This window comes from Tachysurus fulvidraco, chromosome 12 (genome assembly GCF_022655615.1).
Source record: "Tachysurus fulvidraco isolate hzauxx_2018 chromosome 12, HZAU_PFXX_2.0, whole genome shotgun sequence".
In the NCBI taxonomy this organism is placed as follows: domain Eukaryota; kingdom Metazoa; phylum Chordata; class Actinopteri; order Siluriformes; family Bagridae; genus Tachysurus; species Tachysurus fulvidraco.
In genome coordinates this window covers 13089294-13110693 of record NC_062529.1, presented here as the reverse complement: position 1 = coordinate 13110693, position 21400 = coordinate 13089294, and the positions used below count along the sequence as shown (strand labels likewise).

The following is a 21400-nucleotide window of genomic DNA, read 5'->3' as shown; positions in this document are numbered from 1 at the left end:
AAGGCACAGTATATAGTTAGATGGATGGATGGATGGATAGATAGATAAATGGATAGATAGATGGATGGATAAATCCATAGTTTATATTAACCTTTTGTTCTATGTTTATGTTCTGTAAAGCTGCTTTGAGACAATGTCGATTGTAAAAAAAAAAAAAAAAGCTCTATACAAATAAATTTTAATTGAAATTTTTAATAAATAGATAGTTAAATGGATGGATAAATGGATGGACGGATACCTAGATAGACAGATGGATAGACTGATAGATGGATGGATGGATACTTGTTGAGCCAGTGAAGTTTGGATTGAACGTATTTGATTCAAATAACCAGCCAAACAAGCTGGTTTGATAATGAATTGTTATTTCCACCACTGTAAAAAAATAAGAAAATCGAAATTTAGACTCATTGGCTGTACCCCAGCAACCACTGAGGTGCCCCATAACCCCACATTAAGAACCACTAGTTGACCAGAGTAACTAACTGTTTCTAAAGTGATAAAAATTTGTGTCCTATAATACTGAATACTGCAGGGTATTTTTACACCGGTCACTTCTTTGTCCACAGCTGTGCCCTTCGATCAATTTAATAATTGTGCAACCTGAGACAAAATGAAGACAAATGATGTTCAAACAACTTCCAAAATTTTAATAAAGAATTTTTATAGCACACACACACATCATATATAAAATACGGCAACAGCTTTAGCAGAGTTTGTCCTGTTCATTGCCTTATTATTGCACATATTAATCACTGATTTTGTGACCCTTCTGAAAAAAAAAAGTTTCCTGCTTATTCATCTAAAATCAAAATATATAATTTTTTTTTTTTTATAATCAAATAGTATTTAACTATTTCACATTAGTCTTTAGCTAGTCTTAGGAAATACTTCTGACAATTTCCTTAATGAATAACTAAAAAAGTAAAGCAAAACCTGGAGTAATCTGCTGCGAGTGTGAGAACAAGACACCGCTAGTAAGAACTCTTATTTTAAGTCCCATCCAGGAAACCTCTTCATCATACTTTTCACTAAAGGATGCAGGTCTGGTCAGATGATCAACTGCCTCCCTCAGACCGGTAATGTGACCGATGACTTCACATTATAATTCACATTTAGAATTAGTGGTGTCTCTTTTGTTTATGCTTGTGAGGCCAGCTGATCGAGAAGTTCCATATAGAGAGCTATGCGCTGGGTCAGGGGGGCATTCTTTTCTGCTCGCAACAGCCTGGAGTAGACCTGCTTGTAGACCATCACCTGCTCCTCATCTTTACTGCTGCTTATACAAAAACACACAAGCCCATATGCATAATAACATCATCAAGACTGTATGCTATTGGTCTACACATGGAAACATTTGTGGGTTGAATTGAAAATCTGGCTCCTGAAGTTAAACTAACAATATTTGTGATAATAATAAACGTGGTGGTACAAATTGCAGTATAGCACAGTTTCATAGAAAAACTTTTTTCATAGAATTTTTTTTTTTTTTTTAAGAAAAGGTCCATCACTATCTAGGTAACCCTTATCCAGAGTGACTTACAATAGGGCTTTGATTTTAAAAAGATTTTATCAATCATATTCTACACTAATATTTAATACGAATGACTTATTATTATAGAATTATTCTTAAAGAATGACCAAAACGTCCAATTCTGGATGAAAATTATAAAAAAAGTAATTTGTCAAAAACGTACTACTTTTCAAGAAATTCTCCTCTGAAACTACATGAGCCACAAAGGGTTTTTTGCCATCTTACCTGAGTTTGCGCTTGCTGGTGGTATTGAGTTTTATCACTTGCAGCAGCAAGAAAGAGATACTGGGCTCAAAGATGCCAATCAGCTTCACCACTTCTTGTGTGTTTAACCCTGAAGAGGCAGTGCTATCTTCAGAGGTCTCATCACGTTTAGCTGTGTCTTCTCGTACCACTCCCTGTAATCCAATATAAACACACACAAGTTATTACTTTTAACAAGATTTTAATTTCAAAACATTTTAAACGTGACCGTCTTATTTCGTTGGCTTGCAACACTGGCTCGGTGCTTAAATTTCTGTACTAGAGACCAGAAGGTTATGAACTCAAAATGCACTATACCTCTTTCTGCTGTTGCTCCTGCAGCTCTTTGTATATTAGGCTGAAGGCATGGCGAGACTCACACATTATTTCCAAAGCTCCTGTTAAGGTTTTCAGTTTCACTGCACTACTGCTCTGTCCTAAAACATACAAGGACACAGACACACGTGTTAATATTATATTGTAATAATATATATAAATAGAGGAAAATCATCATAACATCAGTTATTGGTAAAAACAAAAAAGAATCATTGTAATGTTAATCTTAACCGTAACCCAGAAAATACAGAGTAAGAAACTCGGATTTTTATTATGCAGGTAAAAATAAAGTAATAGTCCAAAAAAAAAAGGTTTCACCAACACCATGCACAAATGGAGTTGGATGAACAGCAAGTGTGAGAGCAATGTGTGGGACTGACCTGCCATGGTGAACTCAGCGAAGGCCACTCGCTCCAGCAGAGTGCGCAGCAACTCACACGGGGCATCAGTCAGACTGAGGAACAGACGCACTGCTTTGGAGTAATGGAGCTCTGCTAGAGACCTGTGCTGCTTCCGTATACTCTCATCACCCACCTTAAATGAACATGAGTATAAACTTTAGGTATCTATTGCATACACAGGTATCGGTTATACTAAAATTACTGCAGTATTATTTAGATATCAGCATAGCTAGATGTGTTAGCACAAGCCTATATACAAAGTTGAGAATCCACTGATTGCGAACAAACATTGTGAGCATGTGATGCAGGAGTCCCACTGCTGGTTGTTCTAAATGCCTTGGGCCTAGTCTATAAGAAAATGAGTGAACGTGCGTACCTGGTTACGGTAGCAGCTGTGGTACATAGATGCCAATCTGTGGTGGATGGTAGCTGCTCTGTACTGGTATAGTGGCTGGCGAGCTGATTCTGTCTGGAGGTCACAATATCGCAGAGACTTCATCATAGCCTCCGTCACTTCTCTCTCAACCTGAAACAAAGAAACAGAACATAACATTTAAAATGCTTCCACAGTACATGCATACGAAATAGTCCTCCAAATCATTGTTCGTTTGTTTTCCTGTTCTTTTAAAGCCATTCCAATGGCTATTTTCCTGGCATCAAGTAGGTAGGTCAAGCTAGATATTTTTGTAGTTCTTATAGTATTACAAAAATATAATCTAACAGTATTTCAGTCCTGCTTCATGAGCTATATAATTAGATGAACGTGTGCATGTATGTCACCTGCTCCTGAGCTTTGCGGGACAATGGAGCATAGTCCTGCAGTAGTGTAGCCAGGGTGAAGTATGTGGTGGAAAGCTCCCAGTTCACCGAATCCCACACTGCTGCATGGCTCTCTCTACTTCCCAGACACTTCATGGCCCTCTGATAGTAATCCACTGCCTGCATTCAAATTCAAATTTATTTGTATTGCGCTTTTAACAACTGACATCTCAAAGCAGCTTTACAGGACACAAACATAAAACAAGAGGTTAATCTAAATACAAAAATTCAAGATTAATATTAGATATATTTAAATATGTTTGTATTTATCCCCAATGAGCAAGTCTGAGGTGACTGAGGCGACTGTGCAAAGGAAAAACTCCCTTGGATTGTAAAGGACGAAACCTCATCCTCATTTGGGTGACTATATATAGTGTATATAGCTACATAGTGAGAAACTTACATCACACTTAACAAAAACTGTCACATTTAAAAGGAACCTATAAAAGAGAGACTCATTCAGGTCAGCACTAAGACTAAATGGATAAAAAGCCAGTAAATTCGAACGGAGTAAAATCAACAGGTAAATAAATAAAGTAGCAGTCTTAATTCTTTGAATGCGCACTCCATCCTTGTGTCTTATAGATTAGAACTATTCTGAGTGAGAGTGTACCTTGTTGTAGTAGAGAGCTTCCTCAGGTGAGAACTCTCCTCGGCTCTCCTCTGTGGTCATGGTGCAATGGGCCTGTGCACAGATCCGCATCAGTCGGCCGATGTTACACAGCAGCAGGGCTTTGTTTACAGAGTCTAAAATGGCCTCAAAATTCTGCATGCCCTTCTCAAAACAAGAGAAGCTCTTCTTCCACAGCTCCTGCTCTGCTGCACACACTGACTTCCATACTATGGTGCATACAAGCAAAGGAAGAGAAGAATACAATTAAAACAAGACAATGGACAGGTACTGAACAAGTAGACAGATATATTCTGATCTTTGAACTTACTCACCCCCTTCTTTCTCTGTCTGCAGTGCTGCGGCCTGGTTCATATAGAAGACGCCCATCTCGTTGCGGATGTTACCAAGCCGCTTCAAAACCTGAGCCATCTTCTCTGGGTTCAGGTCTTTTAGAGCTTCAGAGGTTAAAATGTCATGAGCTGCTTCATAGCACTTACTGCTCACAAACAGCTGATACTCTGGGTCAGTGGCCAGGTCAGTGGCCATGCTGAAAGCTGAGGGCAACACAGAATGTAAGGCAAAATGACAAAATCATGCTGCTTTTACCCCTAATAGTCAATCTCATGTTGCCAAAAAGAATTTACTCATCATGCAACCCTTTCTTGCACACGAAAACAGAATGTTTATATAATATTGATGAAATATGGTAGGTGAGTGAAACCTTGGCAGGAGCTCTCCCGGTGAAGGCAGTGAAGGATCTCCTGGTCATCTCTAGTCTGGTAGCTGTACTCCTCCAGATAGGCAGCTCTGTTTGCGGCATTCTGGGCCAACATCAACTGCACGTCTCCACACAGAGACAGACACTGGCTGTGGAAGAGCAGCACAGTTGGATGCAACCGACTGCTTATAGCACAATACGCGTCTACACACGGGGGAGAAAAAAATTGAACGTGATGTCAAAACAAATGCTAAATGACCTTGTGCTGATATCAGTGTGTTCTTTTCTATTTTTTTTGTTCTCTCACCGTGACACTGTAGGGACAGTTTGATGTAACGCAGTGCCCGGCCATACTTCTGCAGGTTGGTCGCAGCCTCAGACAGCAGGTAGTAAGCTCTTGATGCCTTCAGAAAGAGCTGCAGCTTCATCTGGTGCTGCCAGGAACCAGGCAGCATGCCTGAGCGCATGGGCAACTTCAGTCCCTCACCGCATGGAGCAGCTGAACAGGAAGAGAGTAAATAAAAGAAGCTCATAGACAGATCCGATGAATGAAATGTACCAAAAATAAAAGTATTCTAGTGAAAATTGTAAGTGGGTGCTGCTGACCTCTGTCAAGCAGCAGAGCGATCTCTTTCTCCACTGCTCTGGCTCCAGACTCCTCATACTTTAGAGGGATAGGAGTGCTGGGGTCAGCTGCTGGCAGGTCACTCTCCTTCTTGATACTGCTATCCACTGCCTTCAGTCCCTATAGAACATACAGCAGAGTGTTTACTATACAGACAATATATTACTTATACATATGACCAGCATGGGAATTTAATCTCTGTGTCAGACAATAACTTTATAGAAAAATTAAAACATTTTCAGTGTCTTGAGATGTTGAAATTATAAGGTATCTAAAAAATGCTACCATACTAAGATATTAAGTATGTGCATTTTCAACCTCGGTTACCGGAAAAGAGAATTGTTGTACTTCTATGCTACGACATTTAATATACAACATTTTGGTGTGAAACCTCTTTGACAGCAGTATGTTAAACCATTCCGAGTAATTCTGTGTAATACATTTCTTTTGATCCATTTGTTATTACAACAATAAAGAAAAACACATTTGCAGGACTGGGTTTTCTCACCTTTAGCACATAGCTAAGTACAAGCCTACATTTCTCTTCTTTGTCTTGGGACACAGGAAATGAACAGTTGGGCTGAAAAAAGAAAAATAAAAAAGTTAAAGAATGATAAGGTGTGAATGCAAATCTTCAAAGCCTCATTTTACAGTGTATCCAACCTAATCTCCATCTACTGTATATGAAACATGTCTAAACACTCATTTAAATTGTACAGATCTAAATAGAGAATCTTAATATCTTTTCATGAAGCAGCAGAAGGAATATATATATGTTTCTAATCATTTCCTGCTAGATAAAGATCCTAGGCGTACTCTTATCTTGTGGGTTGACGTGTACTTCTCTGGAACAGACAGCTCCTCTACAGATTTAATCACAGCCACAGCTTTGCAGTCCTCTGGACGCTCAGACGACATGCTGTATGAGCAGCCGTCATCATCATCATCATCATCGACCTCTTCATCCTCGTCCTCGCTGTAGCTGTCCTCAGAGCCTCCGTTGCGCAGAGCCTCCTCGCTGCCCTCCTCCTCACTTGAGTCATCCAGCTGAAACAGCTCTGACAGCATGTAGTGAGCTGAGGCAATGATCTAAACATTCGGAAATCAGACATGATGAACCACTGTCTTATCAAAACGAATCTGATCTGCAACAAAGGTAAAGCGAGACACACATCCTGGGTACCTGATAGTGTTTCTCCTCATCTAAGAGCTTAACACAGTTGAGCAACAGCGTTCTGATGGTTCCATAGTGTTTCCTGTTTTGGTTCTGTTTCAGCATCATATTGCTTGCCACCCTGCAATTTCAAAACAAATCAGCTCCGTTTATCAGAACACCATGCTCACTGTGATGGTCCAGAAAACACAAAGTACACTACGACATAGAATGCTTGAGATACAATACACACTTATAAAGTAGAACTGCCACTGGCAAAGTGAAGGGGTTTTGACATTTCTCTTCAGGTGCCTCCTCACACAGAGTGGTCAGATCATACAGCTTTACAATGTCACTCCCACTGGCTAAACGAAAAGAGTTAGACATACTCAGACTCACTGTGTGTGGAAAACGATCTTTATAACCACATTTACGAGTAACATTCATCTATACTACGTAAGAGACAAAAACTCACCTTTGAAGAGCCAATACGTGTGTCCCTCTTTGGTACAATTGGATTTAAGAAAAGAAAGTATATTTTGAGCAATATTTTTCACCACCTTAGTGGAAAATGTGGAATTCTCCAGATCTGGGATGTCCTCTGTCTTTATCATCTCATATTTCTGTTAATAAGAACGGAACCGAAAGTTTGGTATGTGTACATGGTACTGATATGAACAAGAATAACATACTAAACAAATTGAAATTTTACCTGCACTATGCCATTTACATGGAAACACATGACAAGCTCTGGTACATTGCACATCAAATTGTCCAGCCAGTAATCAATACCAGTGAGAATGTTGATTGGTTTGTTATTATCCCTGTATCAAAGCAAAACATTTGTTTTATAGAATTCAAATCAAAAATACATTAAATACTTTCATAATGCCAGTGATATTGATCACCACTGCTAACCGAACCACCAACCCATTTACTTTAAATAGAACCCACTGAGAAAGTGAGTGGTTTGTTTTCTCAACGGCATGATGATACACAATGGCTTATAATGTTGTAGCGCCATTGTGTATCATCATGCCATTGAGAAAACAAGCCAGATAAATCTAAAACATACCTGGAGCTTATTACTGGATAACAAACAGAAAGTACAGTATTTTCCGCACTATAAGGCGCACCTAAAAGACAAATTTTCTCAAAAATCGGCCGTGCGCCTTATAATCCGGTGCGCCTTGTGTGTGCACTGCGTTCCAAAAATCTGTAAAAATGTTGTGCGACTTTGGTAAGCACTTCGCTTGATTGACTGTCAGACCATTTCCCGCTGACACAGGGACGTAATACATACACTACGTACGCTGGCAGAGATAAACCAATCAGAGGACATTACGTAATACGTACGGTATGTACGCTTACCTTTACCACGCCTCCGGTAGGTATAACTACCGGTATGTTGCAAAACAACATTTGTTTCTTCCTAACCATTATGCGCTCCACACTCCAGTCCAGTAGGTGGCGGTAAATGCACCTTAAGTTGATTTGCCATCCGCCAATAAAAATCAGATGCTTACGAGGTACAATTCAGACTACAGGCTATCAGTTAGACGGTTGTAAATGGGAATAGAGCAGCTGCGAAAGTATTCAACATCAATGACTCTATGGTTCGGAAGTGGAGGAAGCAAGAAAATGTACTGCTCCAAGTTAAGGAGACACAGTAGATGAGGACTTTGATGGAATTTTAGGAGAAGATTGATTAAAAAATAATGTGTGTGTATTGTTAAATAGTTCAACTAAACTCACTGTTTTGCTTCTGTTACCTTTTTTTGTAGACCGTATGTTTTAGCATGCGCCTTATAATACAGTGCGCCTTATGTATGGGTGAAGTACAGAAATAGACCCCGTAATGGACACTGCGCCTTATAATCCGGAGCGCATTATGGTGCGGGAAATACTGTAAATAATTAAATCAAATATCTAATACTATAAACACTGTTACCGAATAACTGGAACAGGAATCTGACCTGAGCCGGAGACTCACTGCTGGGTAACGACCTCCTCCAAAAATTGGCATGTTTGATCCCACTAGCATGTGGATGTCCTCGAAAGTCCAGAGGATGTTCCGCACAAAGTCGTTTTTTAAACCCTGCATCCAGAAGAGAGCACCACAGCTACATAACACCAATAAGCCATAAATTCTATTAAATATCAACAGCTTTTTCATACTGTGTACTAATAAGTATTTGGACTTGAAATGAAGCCTCAAACAGACTTTCACTGGGTTGAGCAATGAAGCTGTTACCTGGCTGTTTTCTCCTTCATTAAAGAGCATCGGCAGGTTTTGTTCTTTAGGAACTGAGGTGACATGGCCAAGTGCAAACGTGTTCTCCATTCGCTTCTAGAAAATAGAATAAACAATAAAACTCAACCACTGAATCAGTGCTTTTTAAAGTATGGTCAGATCTTAAAGAGTCTGAAAAACATGACTTTTTTTATTTATTTACAGTGCAGGAACCCAACGTTTTCAAAGTTAGCATAACTATTGAGGCCATCCTTAAAAATAAGGGTCGGTAGGTAGGTCTATATATATTTTTTTTAAGTTTCAATGCAAAAAAGTACAATTTTTATGATGGTGATTATGTAGGTAGGACTTTAAACAAATTAGTATATCGTGACGTCACTGACTGGGTCTTCAACCCGTGCCTTCGGGCGCATCATTGCAAACCTCATTTTGATGCTGGACACAGTTTTTCCAGAACTTTGTGCCAAGCTAAAGCGGTGTCGAGCTGTTATAATGAATTTTTTAGATGTATTATCGTATTTTATTGCTTTTGTGTTAGTTATTTGAAGAGTAAAAATGCAAATTTACAACCGGTCTTAACGCAAATTTACAACCGGCAAGTCGGTTGTAAATTTGCGTCCTAAATTGAGTCCTAAATTGACAGGGTCGGTCGGGTTACGGCAAACAAGAATATTTTTAAGGATGGCCCGAGGTTGTTTATATATATATATATATATTATATATCTAATATTAGTTTTTAGCCTATTTAACTGGTTGCTTGAACTGAATGAGTTTAATCCAACAACTCAAAAACAAATAGCCCTGTATATAACATCAACTAGTACCTACTAAGAGAAGAAGTTCAGGGATAAGATCTTTGGATTTTATAAAAGGCCTGAATTTTACTGCACATGTTTATATAGCATTCATGAAATAATTCTGTACTGAGGAGGTTTATGAAATAAATTTCTTTTTTAAAAAGGTGTTTCTGTCACTAAATCGCACACAACTCACTCTCTCTCACTCACTCTCACGCACATGCACACACAAAATAACTAGAGACCTCCTTAGGAATAGAGGACTGGTCCGAGTCTGAGGTTGAGCTGCTGAAGGTAGCAGGCCAGGACGAGCCATATTCCGCCCTTCCACATGCCTCCTCTGCTTCAGCACAGCGGTCTGATCCTGAGGGCACAGGCTCTGCAGCACCATCTCCATTTATACTGAAATACAAGACAGATGTTTGGTTAAGGAGGATGATAGAAGATAAAAAAAAAAATTCCACAAATTTGTTTCACTGTTCCATGTAAATCTGGACCTCACCTGTAATAAAGGAACTTGGAGAGAATGGCCTTTTCATACCAGTGCTCTTTACTTTTCTTTTTCCTCTGCCATTTCTGGTCAATGAGCCTCTGATAAAATTCTTTCAACCATGTCCAGTCTCCAGACTACCAAAAAACAACAAAAACACCACACACACTATGAGACTTGTGGAATTGAAACTTGTTAGCAGTCACACAGTCTCTCCCATTATTTTCTGCCTCTGTGCAGTAATACTCACCTGTGACGATCTCATGAACAACTCTTGAATGTCAAGTTCATCTAGCAGAAGTGTCCTGCCCACTCGATGCACCGCCATGCTGACGTGGGACTTACTGTATGGGATCTTCAGCAGCTTCTTTATGTTCTGCCAAAGTCAGGAACACACATTCAGAAAAAGTTCTCTCCTATGCATGCAGGACTAGAAGATGAACACAGAGTTCTTCATATTCACTATGTAAAGATGATAAAAACAAACAAAACTCACCTCAGAGTCAGACACCACATCAACATCATTGCCGATGGAGTCAATAAATTCATAAGCCATACCAAAGCTTAGACAAAAGCAAACACAGGGCACATAATGCAAAGTTTTAGTTGACATTAAAGCAAATTGTTTAGACATAATGTGTGAGATTTACGCTAAAGTGCTAAACACAAGCTCAAACCAACTTTTCCACAGTTCCAACAGAAGACATATTTAAAGTCAACCTGAAGTCAACTTTTCAATGGTTCAGGTTTTTTTTAATTATCTTTTCTCAGTAATTTTGTGACATGGAAGACTTTATGGCTTTAGATTCATTCAGTATTTAAAATGAAATGATACATTTTAAGCTGACATGGTAAAGGGATATTATTTGGAGTGTTCACACTCACTGAGGCGAGACTTTTTAGTGTTATTAAATGCTTCACATAAAAGAATATTTTTATAAAAGAGGAAAGTGTACTAAGAAAGCCGCCTAACTAACTAAACTAACTACTGTAGTAATTAATGAAAAGGTTCATAATAATATATTCTGTCAGGTTGAGTGTCATGTATGGAAATTCCATGCATTTCCACTTGTGACAATTGTGACTACTAGCAGTAAACCATCTCTTAAACAATCCATTATCCTCCACAGATTATTTAATAGCTCAAAGACCAAATGTTCTTGACTTCCCAATGACTTCTATGCCATGGCTTAAAAGGTGTTAGTATGAACCTTGTGAGGGTGGGAAAAGGTTATTAAAGTAGTCATACCTAGAGAAGGGCTTGCTTTTGCTGCTGGACCCAAACACGGTGGTGCCAGCAGAGCCGAGCTGGGCACTTTGGCGTAGCCAGTTTGCTGGGGGAAGCTTGAGATCCGTCTGCTCCTGAAGGAGTGCATAGGTAGCTGGTGGAGGTACTGCAGAGTATTTCACCACAGCTCGACTCTTTACCTCATTGTTGCAAAGACATAAAACTGCCCCCTGAGAAACAGAAAAATAGCAAATCAGACAGACAGAAACAAATCAATCAGCAGCTACAAATAAATCTGACATATAAGCTAATAATAAAGGTTGTGCTTTATATACACTTAAGCTCGAATTTACAAATCGTGTCTCGACTTCTAGCATTTTTAAAAACAATTTAATTCATTTAGTGAGCAGTTTCAGGACATTAAACAGTTAATTGCCATATTTTTGCTCAAAAAAAAAAAATACAACAAAAAATGACTGCAATGCTAAAAAAAACAAAACTTAGTTACTCCGTTACGTAAAGTTTCGATGCTGACTAACAAGTATTTTTAAACAAATATTTAATCCCTTGGTGAAACTTCTACAAACACAAATGTATCAGCTGGGTGTTTATCATCATTAAAGAATAATAAATCACTCTTAAATCAGTCGCATACAACATGTTTAAGGCCTTAAAGACTCTGTACAAGTGAAACTTCTAAGATACACAGACAGCCTCCAGTCTGACAGCTTCTACAGGTTCTGTTGCTGATCATGTTTCTGTAGTGTTGGTTACCTGCTTTATGTCTTCACTGCTCGAGCTGTCTGCTTCCACAGCTTCATGTTTGTGGTGTGGACACACAGTGGAGTCTTTTCCCTGCTCTGTACAGCTCATGGTCAACAGGACACGACTATTCACTCATAACTCTCTCTCTCAGCCATCCAGAAAGTTCCAGGTCAAGCAGCTGAAGCACTGTGAAGTTAAACTGAGGTAACATTCACTAACAGTCAGTCTGACTACCAGCTGTGTGTTTACTCACTTCTGCTAGCTGGCCATTACAGCTAGTAACATCATGACGTTACCTTTGTTTACAGACTCGTCAGCAGCATTAAACCACATCGAAGACGAATATTTGAGACACGTGTAAACACCCCGCTGGGTTTAATCTACCGTCGAAAGCTACAACGTGATCTTACGGCTCGCTAGAAACACATTTACCATCAGCAACGCTGAACTCGCTTAACCCGGAAGTACATATGACGTCGTAAAAAAATTGTTCTAGAAGAATAGCGCTAATTCCAAATAATTTAAAATCTTCTTGTATTTTTATTTATTTATTTATTTATTTATTTATTTATTTAAGCAACACGAATGTACATTTAACACGTTAGATGTCACGTATAAAATACCAGCCAGTATTTAAAATAACTTCTTGTTGAACGCAATACAAATAATAGGTATTCTACAGTAACATAGCTTGTGTTCTGTTGTCATGGATACCGTTGTTCTACAGAGAGCAGATACAATTTATATTACTGGAATTTTAGGGACTTTGGTTTCTTAATATTTAAAGCGTAATTGAAGTAAATTTTACTTTTTTTTTGTTTGTTTTAATTTGTTTATCGGATAATATGACCAAAGGAGGAAAAAGATATGCAAATATGGATCAAGATGGCAAATGGGTGAGATTACTTTTGATATTTAGATGTTTTTTTATTTGGTTCAATTCAGAGTCAAATACATAAATGTGTTCCAGTTTGTCTTGAATAATAATAATAATAATAATAATAATAATAATAATAATAATAATTGTAATATCAATAATATTAATATTAATAATAATAATAAATATTATTATTAATAATAATAATAAATATTTCTACTTTTTTTGTAGTTTGCCCATGTTGGTTGGCAGCAGTGTGATGTAACACGAGAAGCCTGTACCACCACAGGAGCCATGCTATCAGAGGCCACACCACAACAAATGCAAGGACAAGAGAAATATCCCAAAACTTTTAACAATCAAGAAAAGGTTAAAAACTTTGTGGCACTACCAGATTAGTACATTCCACAGACCACATTCACATACAGCAGCAGTTTCATAATAAATGTTGTGTGACAGTACAGTTTAGTACTTAACAGTGTTAGTAGAGTTGAGAACTTAGTGAGCAGCTGGTTATTGTACAATTGATCATAATAAAAAAACTTGCTTGAATGAATGAATGAACAAATAAATAAATAAATACATACATACATACATTTTTCTTCCAGAAAACAAGAGGCAGGAGCTATCCATTTTCAGAGCATGACAACCGAGCCGCATTGCAAGACAATATAGCTACATACGGCCCTGTAAGTCTGTTCACAGGCTAATCACAAATGTACAGATATAGAGAACAGTGTAACAAATATATATATATATATTAGTAAGCTTCCATTTCTTTACTTACTTAAAGATGATTTAATAACAATATCTGATTTTAGCCAATATGTACAAGGAAGACTTTTTCTATTTCTATTCTATTCCACAATTTACAATGTTTACATTTTACAATCAATGGCAAAACGGTTCCTTTTGGTTATAAAAGTTAGGATTAGGGTCTGTGTTTAGGTGAAAGCAAAGCATTAATTAGTTGTATTAATAATTTTTTTGTGTGTGTGTGTGTGTGTGTGTGTGTGTGTGTGTGTGTGTGTGTGTGTGTGTGTAGGCTTTTGGTCGTAAGAAGTGTCTGGATGACCGCCGGCAGCATGACTCTCACTTCTGCCTTTGTCATGATACCGGTGTGAGTGAAGCATGGTTGGAGAGCAAAAATCTTTCATCTTATCAGACTGACTTCCTGGCCAGGCAGCAGAAAGAGATCACAGAAAGCACAGAGCACAAACGCCGTTTTCCCAGGAACCCTCTGGAGAAGTCACATCAGGCTGCTGTGGCCCAGGCTGAGGAGAGCTACATGTGGTTTGGAAGGGATGATATAAAACAGAGAATACCTCTTAATGTACTGGCAGCTGCTAACCTCTCCTCAGCCTTGTAACTGACATAAACCAGGCACAGAAGAGCACATTAAAGCTTCCATGTGTATTAGTTCTTAGAGTTTTTTTCTTTCTGTTAGTCAATATTACATTTATAATATTGCATTATGGTAGCATATACCTCTCTAAACATATACCATGCATATTTGCCTATAATTTCTTTGTTCCTGTTGAACTGCAATAGCAATGTCATACCAACAGAGGGAAATCAAGTAACACAAATACACCTCAGACACAAATACTAAATTAGATGACTTACTACAGTTACATAACGACTCAATTAGTTTATAAACTTATCCAGATTCTATATCTTTTGAAATGATCTTTTTACATTTGATAAAATATCAAACTGTAGTTTAAACAGACCAAAAGGAACCTATATCAATCTGGCAACCAGGGGGTCGCCGTGAATCTCTGTCACCACGCTTTCCTATTGGTTGGTGTAAATCCGGAAATAACATGGCGGTCTCCCATAGACAACAAATATCAGCCGCTCATTTTGTTAGAGAGATTGAGAAAAATGATGGCTCTGTTCTAAAGGTTTATCAGTGCAGCACAGGCGATGTAGGCTGCGTGGTTTGGGATGCGGCTATTGTCCTGTCAAAATACCTCGAAACGGAACAGTTTTGTAATTTCCGGTCTGGTGTCAGCACGTGTTCTTCTAGCACATGGTCCTCTAAGCACATGATCGAGCTTGGCGCGGGGACAGGAGTGGTGGGGATCATGGCCGCCTCCCTGGGGTGAGTAACACGGAAAGTGCTCCTGTGTTGGAGTTAAAGTGTTATTGTACTAAAGACTATAAGGAGGAGTTGCAGCAACAAGCGACAATGGTGGCATTCTCACTGCGCATGCTCAGTAGCGTTTTCTGCAGTCTGCAGAACAGCAGCGACCAACGCTTTGATTCCTCTTCTGCTGTAGGACCACTACAGGACTGTTTGTAACAGAAAAAAATCGCACTGACTTAAAACTTCTTTCATTTCTCATTGCATAAGGATAACGATCAGCTGCTCTGTATGTGATTGACATGCTGTGGCAGATATTTAAACACGCACTGTAAAATACATTTTTGTGTTGCATCTGCAACATACTGTGCAAAAGTCTTCTTGATTTTTCTTACCGATATTTTAGAAAATTTGTTGATTTTTGTGAATACTGCATTATTTGGTCAGTACAAAAAATATTTTAGATATCCAAACATTTACTTTTCATTAAATTGTTTGTATGGAAGTAAAGAACAACATATGTGAGCGTCAAAACACTGCTATTTACCTCACCGACTTATTTAAAAAGCTTTTATCTGTGGACTTTAAGGTGACAAAACTGACCCTGCTCTCTTCATGTGAACATCTACTAAAATTTAATACTCATAGGTAGGTGATCGTCAGGTGGCTAAAGTAGAGATCTGTTTACAAATGCAATCTAGTCTGTTCTACAGAGCCATATTTAAGAGTATTGACTCGGTAAGTTGCCAATTTGCCTCCTACAGACTTAACCCCTGCCCTGTTTTACCCAAACAGAGCCAATGTCACAGTGACAGATCTGGAGGATCTCCAACCTCTCCTTCAACTAAACATACAGGAAAACCAAGAGCTATTCAGAGCAGGCTCGATCACAGCCAAGGTACTAAAATGGTTTGTACTGTCCTTCTGAATCTTGTTTTAACTAGGTTAACAATGAATATCATTCATAATGTCTGCATTATCAGGCACACTCGACAAATACCTGCAGTCACTGTGACCCTCTTCTCAGATATATCTACGTACAGTAAATGTTCGCAGCACAGCTGCAATAGTGATTACATTATATTCTCTTTTATTGGTTGATGCAGTGACAGATGTCCGGCCAATTGCCACCATGAAACATGGCCTTGTTTCACTAAACATATAGATATAACATACACCTAAATCAGAGCCATTACATTAAAACTACTGACATTTGAAGTGAATATTATTTATTATCAGCAAGTAAGCAGCCAGCCAAAAAAATGTCAGTTCTTAAAATTGATGTGTAAAATGGGAAAGTGTAAGGAAATCAGTGACTTTGACAAGGGCCAAATTGTGATGGTTAGACAACTGGATCAGTGCGTCTCTAAACAGGTCTTAATCCCAGGATTCATTGGTTAGTATCAACAAAAAGTGGTCCCAGGAAGGACAAGAGTGAACCATCAAAAGTCAAGTCAACAGTGCTACATAAAACAAAGACAGAGCTAAGGACTTAAGTTAGTCCTAGACAAATATTGTGCATCTGTGCAACCTGATGCAAACAGTGCAAGACAAAAGACAAGAAGACAGTGTAAACAAACAATACAAGACACTACACAAAAGCAGTGCCAACCAGTGTACATACTGTATTTTCTATATTGTATGTGCAGAAATACTTGCACGAACAGTTAATATAATAGCAGCAGGTTTTACATGAGGTATTATAATGTATAATCGACTTAAATTTAAAAGCCAGCATGTGCAAAGATCAAAAACAGTGTGCAAAAACATTTATGTAATCAGTTTGATATGGGTGGTGCTGTATACATGGATATACAGGGAAAGGGACACCAAACTCTCAATGATGCACATGGATAGTGAAGGCTAGCCCATCTGGTCCACTCTTACAGAAGAGTTACTGTGGCAAGATGCTGCAAAAATTGTTCAGGAATGGTGTGAATTCTCCAAATCCCCAGATCTCAGTCCGATTGAGAATCTGAGGGATGTTCTATACAAACAAGTCAGATCCATGGAGGCTCTAACTCACAAATTATAGGGCCTAAATGATCTGCTGCTAACATCTTGGTGCCAGATAACACAGAGCACCTTCAGATGTCATGTCCAGGCAGGTCACAGCTGTTTTAGCGGAATAATGGAAACGTACACAATATTACACGGGTTTTAATGTTATGACTGGTCAGTTTATATTGTAGGTATAAATTATTACTACCTAATCAAGTAGCCCATGTGTTTATACGTTAATAAATAAAATGGTCTATGCCATAACTTGATAATACACCTCATTTTTTTTGAAAGGGGTGAAAATGTGACAGACTTTTTGCCACATCCAGATTACATTCTAATGGCTGACTGCATCTATTATGAAAAGGTAAAGCTTTATCTTCTACCAGCAACTCTACATTAAGTGTATTTGTGTATGGAATAGATCCGTTATAACTGATGATCTCCAAATGTTTACAGTCTGTGGTGCCGCTGGTGGAAACACTGAAGCTGCTGTCTGGACCTGACACCTGCATCATCTGCTGTTATGAGCAGCGCACAATGGGAGTTAATCCTGAGGTGGAGAAGAGATTTTTTGAGGTGAGTACACACAATCAATAGACTACATGTCTACTCGTGACCAATACAGACTTGAGTGTGAATTTGGAGAAAGCTAAATTGCATTTGAGACATTTTGTGACCTCATTGGCATTTCCTTTGCTACATGTGTTTTCTAGTTGCTGCTGCAAGACTTTGAGGCTGAGGAGGTGCCAGCTGAAAGACAAGACCCTGAGTTTAATAGTCCCGACATTCACATTCTCCATCTACGGCGCAGAAACGGCTGAACGGCTTTCAGCCTGTGTATCCATCGCGTACCTGCCAACCTTTATTTTGTTCAACATCACTACTGTGTTATCACTCCAAAAATACTTTGAGCAAAAATTTAGGCATATGATGAGAAAATCCAACTCAACAAGTAATGATAATTACATTGTAGGTGTGATATTGAGGGCAAGTTTAAGTGTAAATCCTTACTTTATAATTGTATGCCTGCATTTCTAGTGCAGCAGCTTTAACATTTTCATCTGGTTAAGGATAAACAGTAAATGTCTTATCTTCTAAAAATACTCTTTAAGGCACACAAGCTTGTTTGATCATAATGGTTTGCAAATAAAACATATTTTCAGGCACTGTGGATTTATGCCATTCTTTGAGTCTCTGTCTTCAGACCTTGTCTCCTGACTCTGTTTAGACAGATGGTACATTTTTTTCCCTCATCACTGTATCCAATCCAGTCTTTTTCCTTGAAGTCATTAAAATATTTTCCATTCCTCTTTGCTCTTGTTTCTTCTAACCGCTGTAAAAAGTAGCTGTTCTTTTCAGCCCAAATACTGCTGTAAACCTTCATAATATATTAACCGTACTGTTAAATAAATGCTAAACATTTTCAAATTCTTTTTGTACTTGATTCTTGATACACATTCAGTGCAGATGCTTGCAATATATTATAAATAGAATGTGGATAGATTTTACAATATGTATTAGTTATAAAGTATGTACAGTCCTGTCAAGGCAGGGGAGTTAAACTTTCTCCTAAAATGTTTTTTTTTGTTTGTTTTTTCAAGCTTTGTGTAATTCTCATGTCAAACAGCAGGTGCTCTGGTTAAGCAGAACCAACATGTTGAGAGATGACTTTAAGTGTACGTTTAGAATGAATGAGTGCAGAGCAGAAAAATGGGTCTGTTTATTGAAATATTACATATGTTGAAAGTTTCATGTAGCAGTAAAAACTCTAAAATTATAAATCATTTCAACAAGGAGTGTCTATAGAAAATCTATCATTTTCTCTAGTCTAGACGGTGCATTCTGTAGCTTGTTGGTGGCCAGCAGCCCCAGCCTGTGTTGGGCAATTCTGCAATGAATGCTGTGGAGATTAGTGCAGAGATTTAGGCCACTTTCACAGACCTACAGTATAGCATGAAGCAAGGTCCATGCACTTCTAGTCAAACACAGGTCTCTAACTGGCTTTCACAGAGCCGCTGTTTACACAGTAGCACGACTATCAGTAACACATGCACCAGCCTGCCTGTTTCTCACACTAAAAGGCTGCTGCTCATGGCAATGAACTTTTGCTTCCCAGTTTGGGCTGTTAACATCTATTTCCTGGAAATCTTTTTGAAACATTTCTTTTCATGATGATCGATGCACTTTTATGCAAATTAACATTTATTTAACATTTATCTGCTAGCTTTTATATGACATCAGATGAACCATGAATAACACAAACTGGCATATTTCAGCAAGCTGTTTTGAAAACATTTTCATTTTGTCATATTTTTTTAAAGATAATATTGATATTGTTCTTTTTTGGATAGATTTAAAACTTTATTTTAGCTTTTGTTGTCATAAATATCCAATCACTATTTTCCCTGTAATTTATTAATTATGTACAAGAATAAAACAAAACAAACAACAATGGACATTGGTGGGCATCAAATTTATCATTATGTGGACACCTGACCATCACACCATCAGACCCATACATACCTGTGAAACATCTTATTCAAAAGTTGACCCCTGCTTTACTGTTGTAATGGCCTCTTGAATTCTGGGAAGACAGTCAGCTTTTCAGTTCATCCCAGTTCAGTTCAGTGGGGTTGAGGTCAGGGACCTGTGCAGGCTACATGTGTTCCTCCACTCCAACCTGTGAAAACCATGTCTTAATTTTTCCACATAGATTGAAGTGTCCTGGATTTTTTTTAGATGATTTCATCTAATATGATTTTTCTAAGTTTGTGGGTACCATTTTAGTATAGCCAGTCCACCTACATGGACAAGACCCATACAGACACAGGAAGAACATGTGTAACTGCTCAGACAGTAACCTGAGCTCAGGATCAAACCAGTGACTCTGGAGCTGTGGAGAAACAGTACCCTTTAGACCTCTATTCCCTGAATTTAAAATGCCAGTCAGCAGTCCTGTTATCAGACATCAGGTACTCTGTGCACCAGAGAGCACAGTGATGTTACACAGGCTGCTGTGGTTAAACCCCTTACAACCCAAACAGAGTCATGTGTTGAACAACCTCACTGTAGACGTCCAGTCAGACTAAGTGGACTTCACTTTCTCTAATAAAATACAACATTACCACTAATCTGATTATGTGATAAGATTTTCCACACAAAGACACAAAACAAGTGATGAATAGATTAACTTGCCATTTAGACCACATCTATACAAAGTAATAACGGAGGAGTTAAAAACCCCAAATGTTTCCTTTATACATCATTTATTTTAAAGATCATTATAAAGCCCAATTCATTTTTTTGCCATTAGGTCATGCTTTGTTTAAAAGCCATTCTGGCACATACCATGCAGACGTGTGAACTGAGTGAGGAAAAAAAAAACATCATAATGAGTTCCATAAACCACATCTCTTTGTAAAGCCTTCCCGATGGTGCACTGCATCCAAGAATACTGGCCTGCTATTCCCTCACTCGGAAAACGTAAAGCACAACAAATCCACAACTAAAGGACTTTTCTACTGCTGGGAATGTATTTGCCTCACCAAAAAGAGGATAAAAAGCTAATAAAGGGAGTAAAAAAAATAATGCATTTTCCAACCCTGCAGAGAAATGGTTCAGTGGTTCACCATAAGACTCTACCTTAAATATTATTGTAAGATTTTTTGCCTATATAGTGATATTCCATAGCTTAACAAAAGCTGGTTAATGTGATCACAATAATATTACTTCACATCAGCTCTTATTTCCAGCTCAGACACACACACACTAGGGTATTCGTTTTTATATTTAGTATAATAATACAGTGTTATTAATTATTTCTGTTGGGGTGGGGACAGATTAGTTAAATCAAATTTGACATTCCCTTTAAGAGACTCTAGGTGAGGAAGAAATGTGTGTATTTGTTCAATCTTGTTTTTTCCCCTCATATTCCTTATAACCGACAGGTGGCATCTATGATGTAAACACACCCATTGTTGCAGAACATTAGAGAAACATTACCATGAGAATGTGTGTGTGTTTAAAGTGTATGAATAAACACACGGTCATTTAGACAGACTTCCTAATGTCTTTCTACCCTCCTAAGTCCTTGCTGTTGTTACAACCCTAACCCTTCTAATCCTTTATTTATAAAAATCAAATAAAATAATGATCTGATTGTAAATCAGATGTGACGCATATAACCCCTATTACAACTCACTTCCTTGACAACGGTTACTAAGGGAAACCCACACTTCCTCTCTTTGAGGCTTAGATGTAAAAGATCAGAAGTTGCTCAAAAACACAATAGAAAAAGTTTTAGAAGTTACGCGATTCTACTAGTAGAGACAAGAAGAGAGAACCATGTGTGTGATTTTGACACACTTAGGGCATTGATCTCTAGGTGACAGAAGTTTGAACTGTAGGTCATTTGATAAGAACTGAGGACTGTTGAACATTTTGAAAAAAAATTTCCA

At 38.2% G+C, this 21400-nt stretch overlaps 3 protein-coding genes across 4 annotated transcripts; 2 read left to right on the top strand and 1 right to left on the bottom strand.

The window, feature by feature from the left end:
- Positions 1-626: 626 nt before the first annotated feature.
- On the bottom strand, positions 627-12447 carry edrf1 (erythroid differentiation regulatory factor 1). Its single transcript, XM_027172393.2, has 25 exons — positions 11983-12447; positions 11230-11438; positions 10477-10543; positions 10231-10356; positions 9993-10117; positions 9736-9892; positions 8694-8789; positions 8416-8537; positions 7152-7263; positions 6915-7062; positions 6693-6804; positions 6470-6581; positions 6103-6375; positions 5795-5866; positions 5268-5406; positions 4969-5160; positions 4665-4865; positions 4276-4497; positions 3944-4170; positions 3292-3450; positions 2888-3037; positions 2491-2644; positions 2093-2211; positions 1757-1929; positions 627-1273 (listed from the first exon to the last, which is right to left on the bottom strand). Exons 1-25 carry the CDS (start codon positions 12079-12081, stop codon positions 1138-1140), a joined length of 3702 nt encoding a protein of 1233 aa, XP_027028194.1. The 5' UTR covers positions 12082-12447; the 3' UTR covers positions 627-1137.
- Positions 12448-12578: 131 nt separating this feature from the next.
- tex36 (testis expressed 36) lies at positions 12579-14269 on the top strand. The gene is made up of 4 exons (XM_027172395.2): positions 12579-12869; positions 13082-13219; positions 13459-13539; positions 13896-14269. Exons 1-4 carry the CDS (start codon positions 12819-12821, stop codon positions 14217-14219), a joined length of 594 nt encoding a protein of 197 aa, XP_027028196.1. The 5' UTR covers positions 12579-12818; the 3' UTR covers positions 14220-14269.
- A 155-nt stretch (positions 14270-14424) lies between these two features.
- vcpkmt (valosin containing protein lysine (K) methyltransferase) lies at positions 14425-18250 on the top strand. 2 transcript variants are annotated; one of them, XM_047821070.1, is made up of 6 exons: positions 14976-15131; positions 15529-15587; positions 15735-15848; positions 17235-17307; positions 17400-17519; positions 17657-18250. In XM_047821070.1, the coding sequence occupies exons 1-6, from the start codon at positions 15045-15047 to the stop codon at positions 17762-17764; spliced, it is 561 nt and encodes a 186-aa protein (XP_047677026.1). In that variant the 5' UTR covers positions 14976-15044; the 3' UTR covers positions 17765-18250. The 2 variants fall into 2 exon arrangements, with proteins under 2 accessions (XP_027028195.1, XP_047677026.1); XM_027172394.2 differs by lacking the exons at positions 14976-15131; positions 15529-15587 and adding an exon at positions 14425-14957.
- The last annotated feature ends 3150 nt before the right edge of the window (positions 18251-21400 follow it).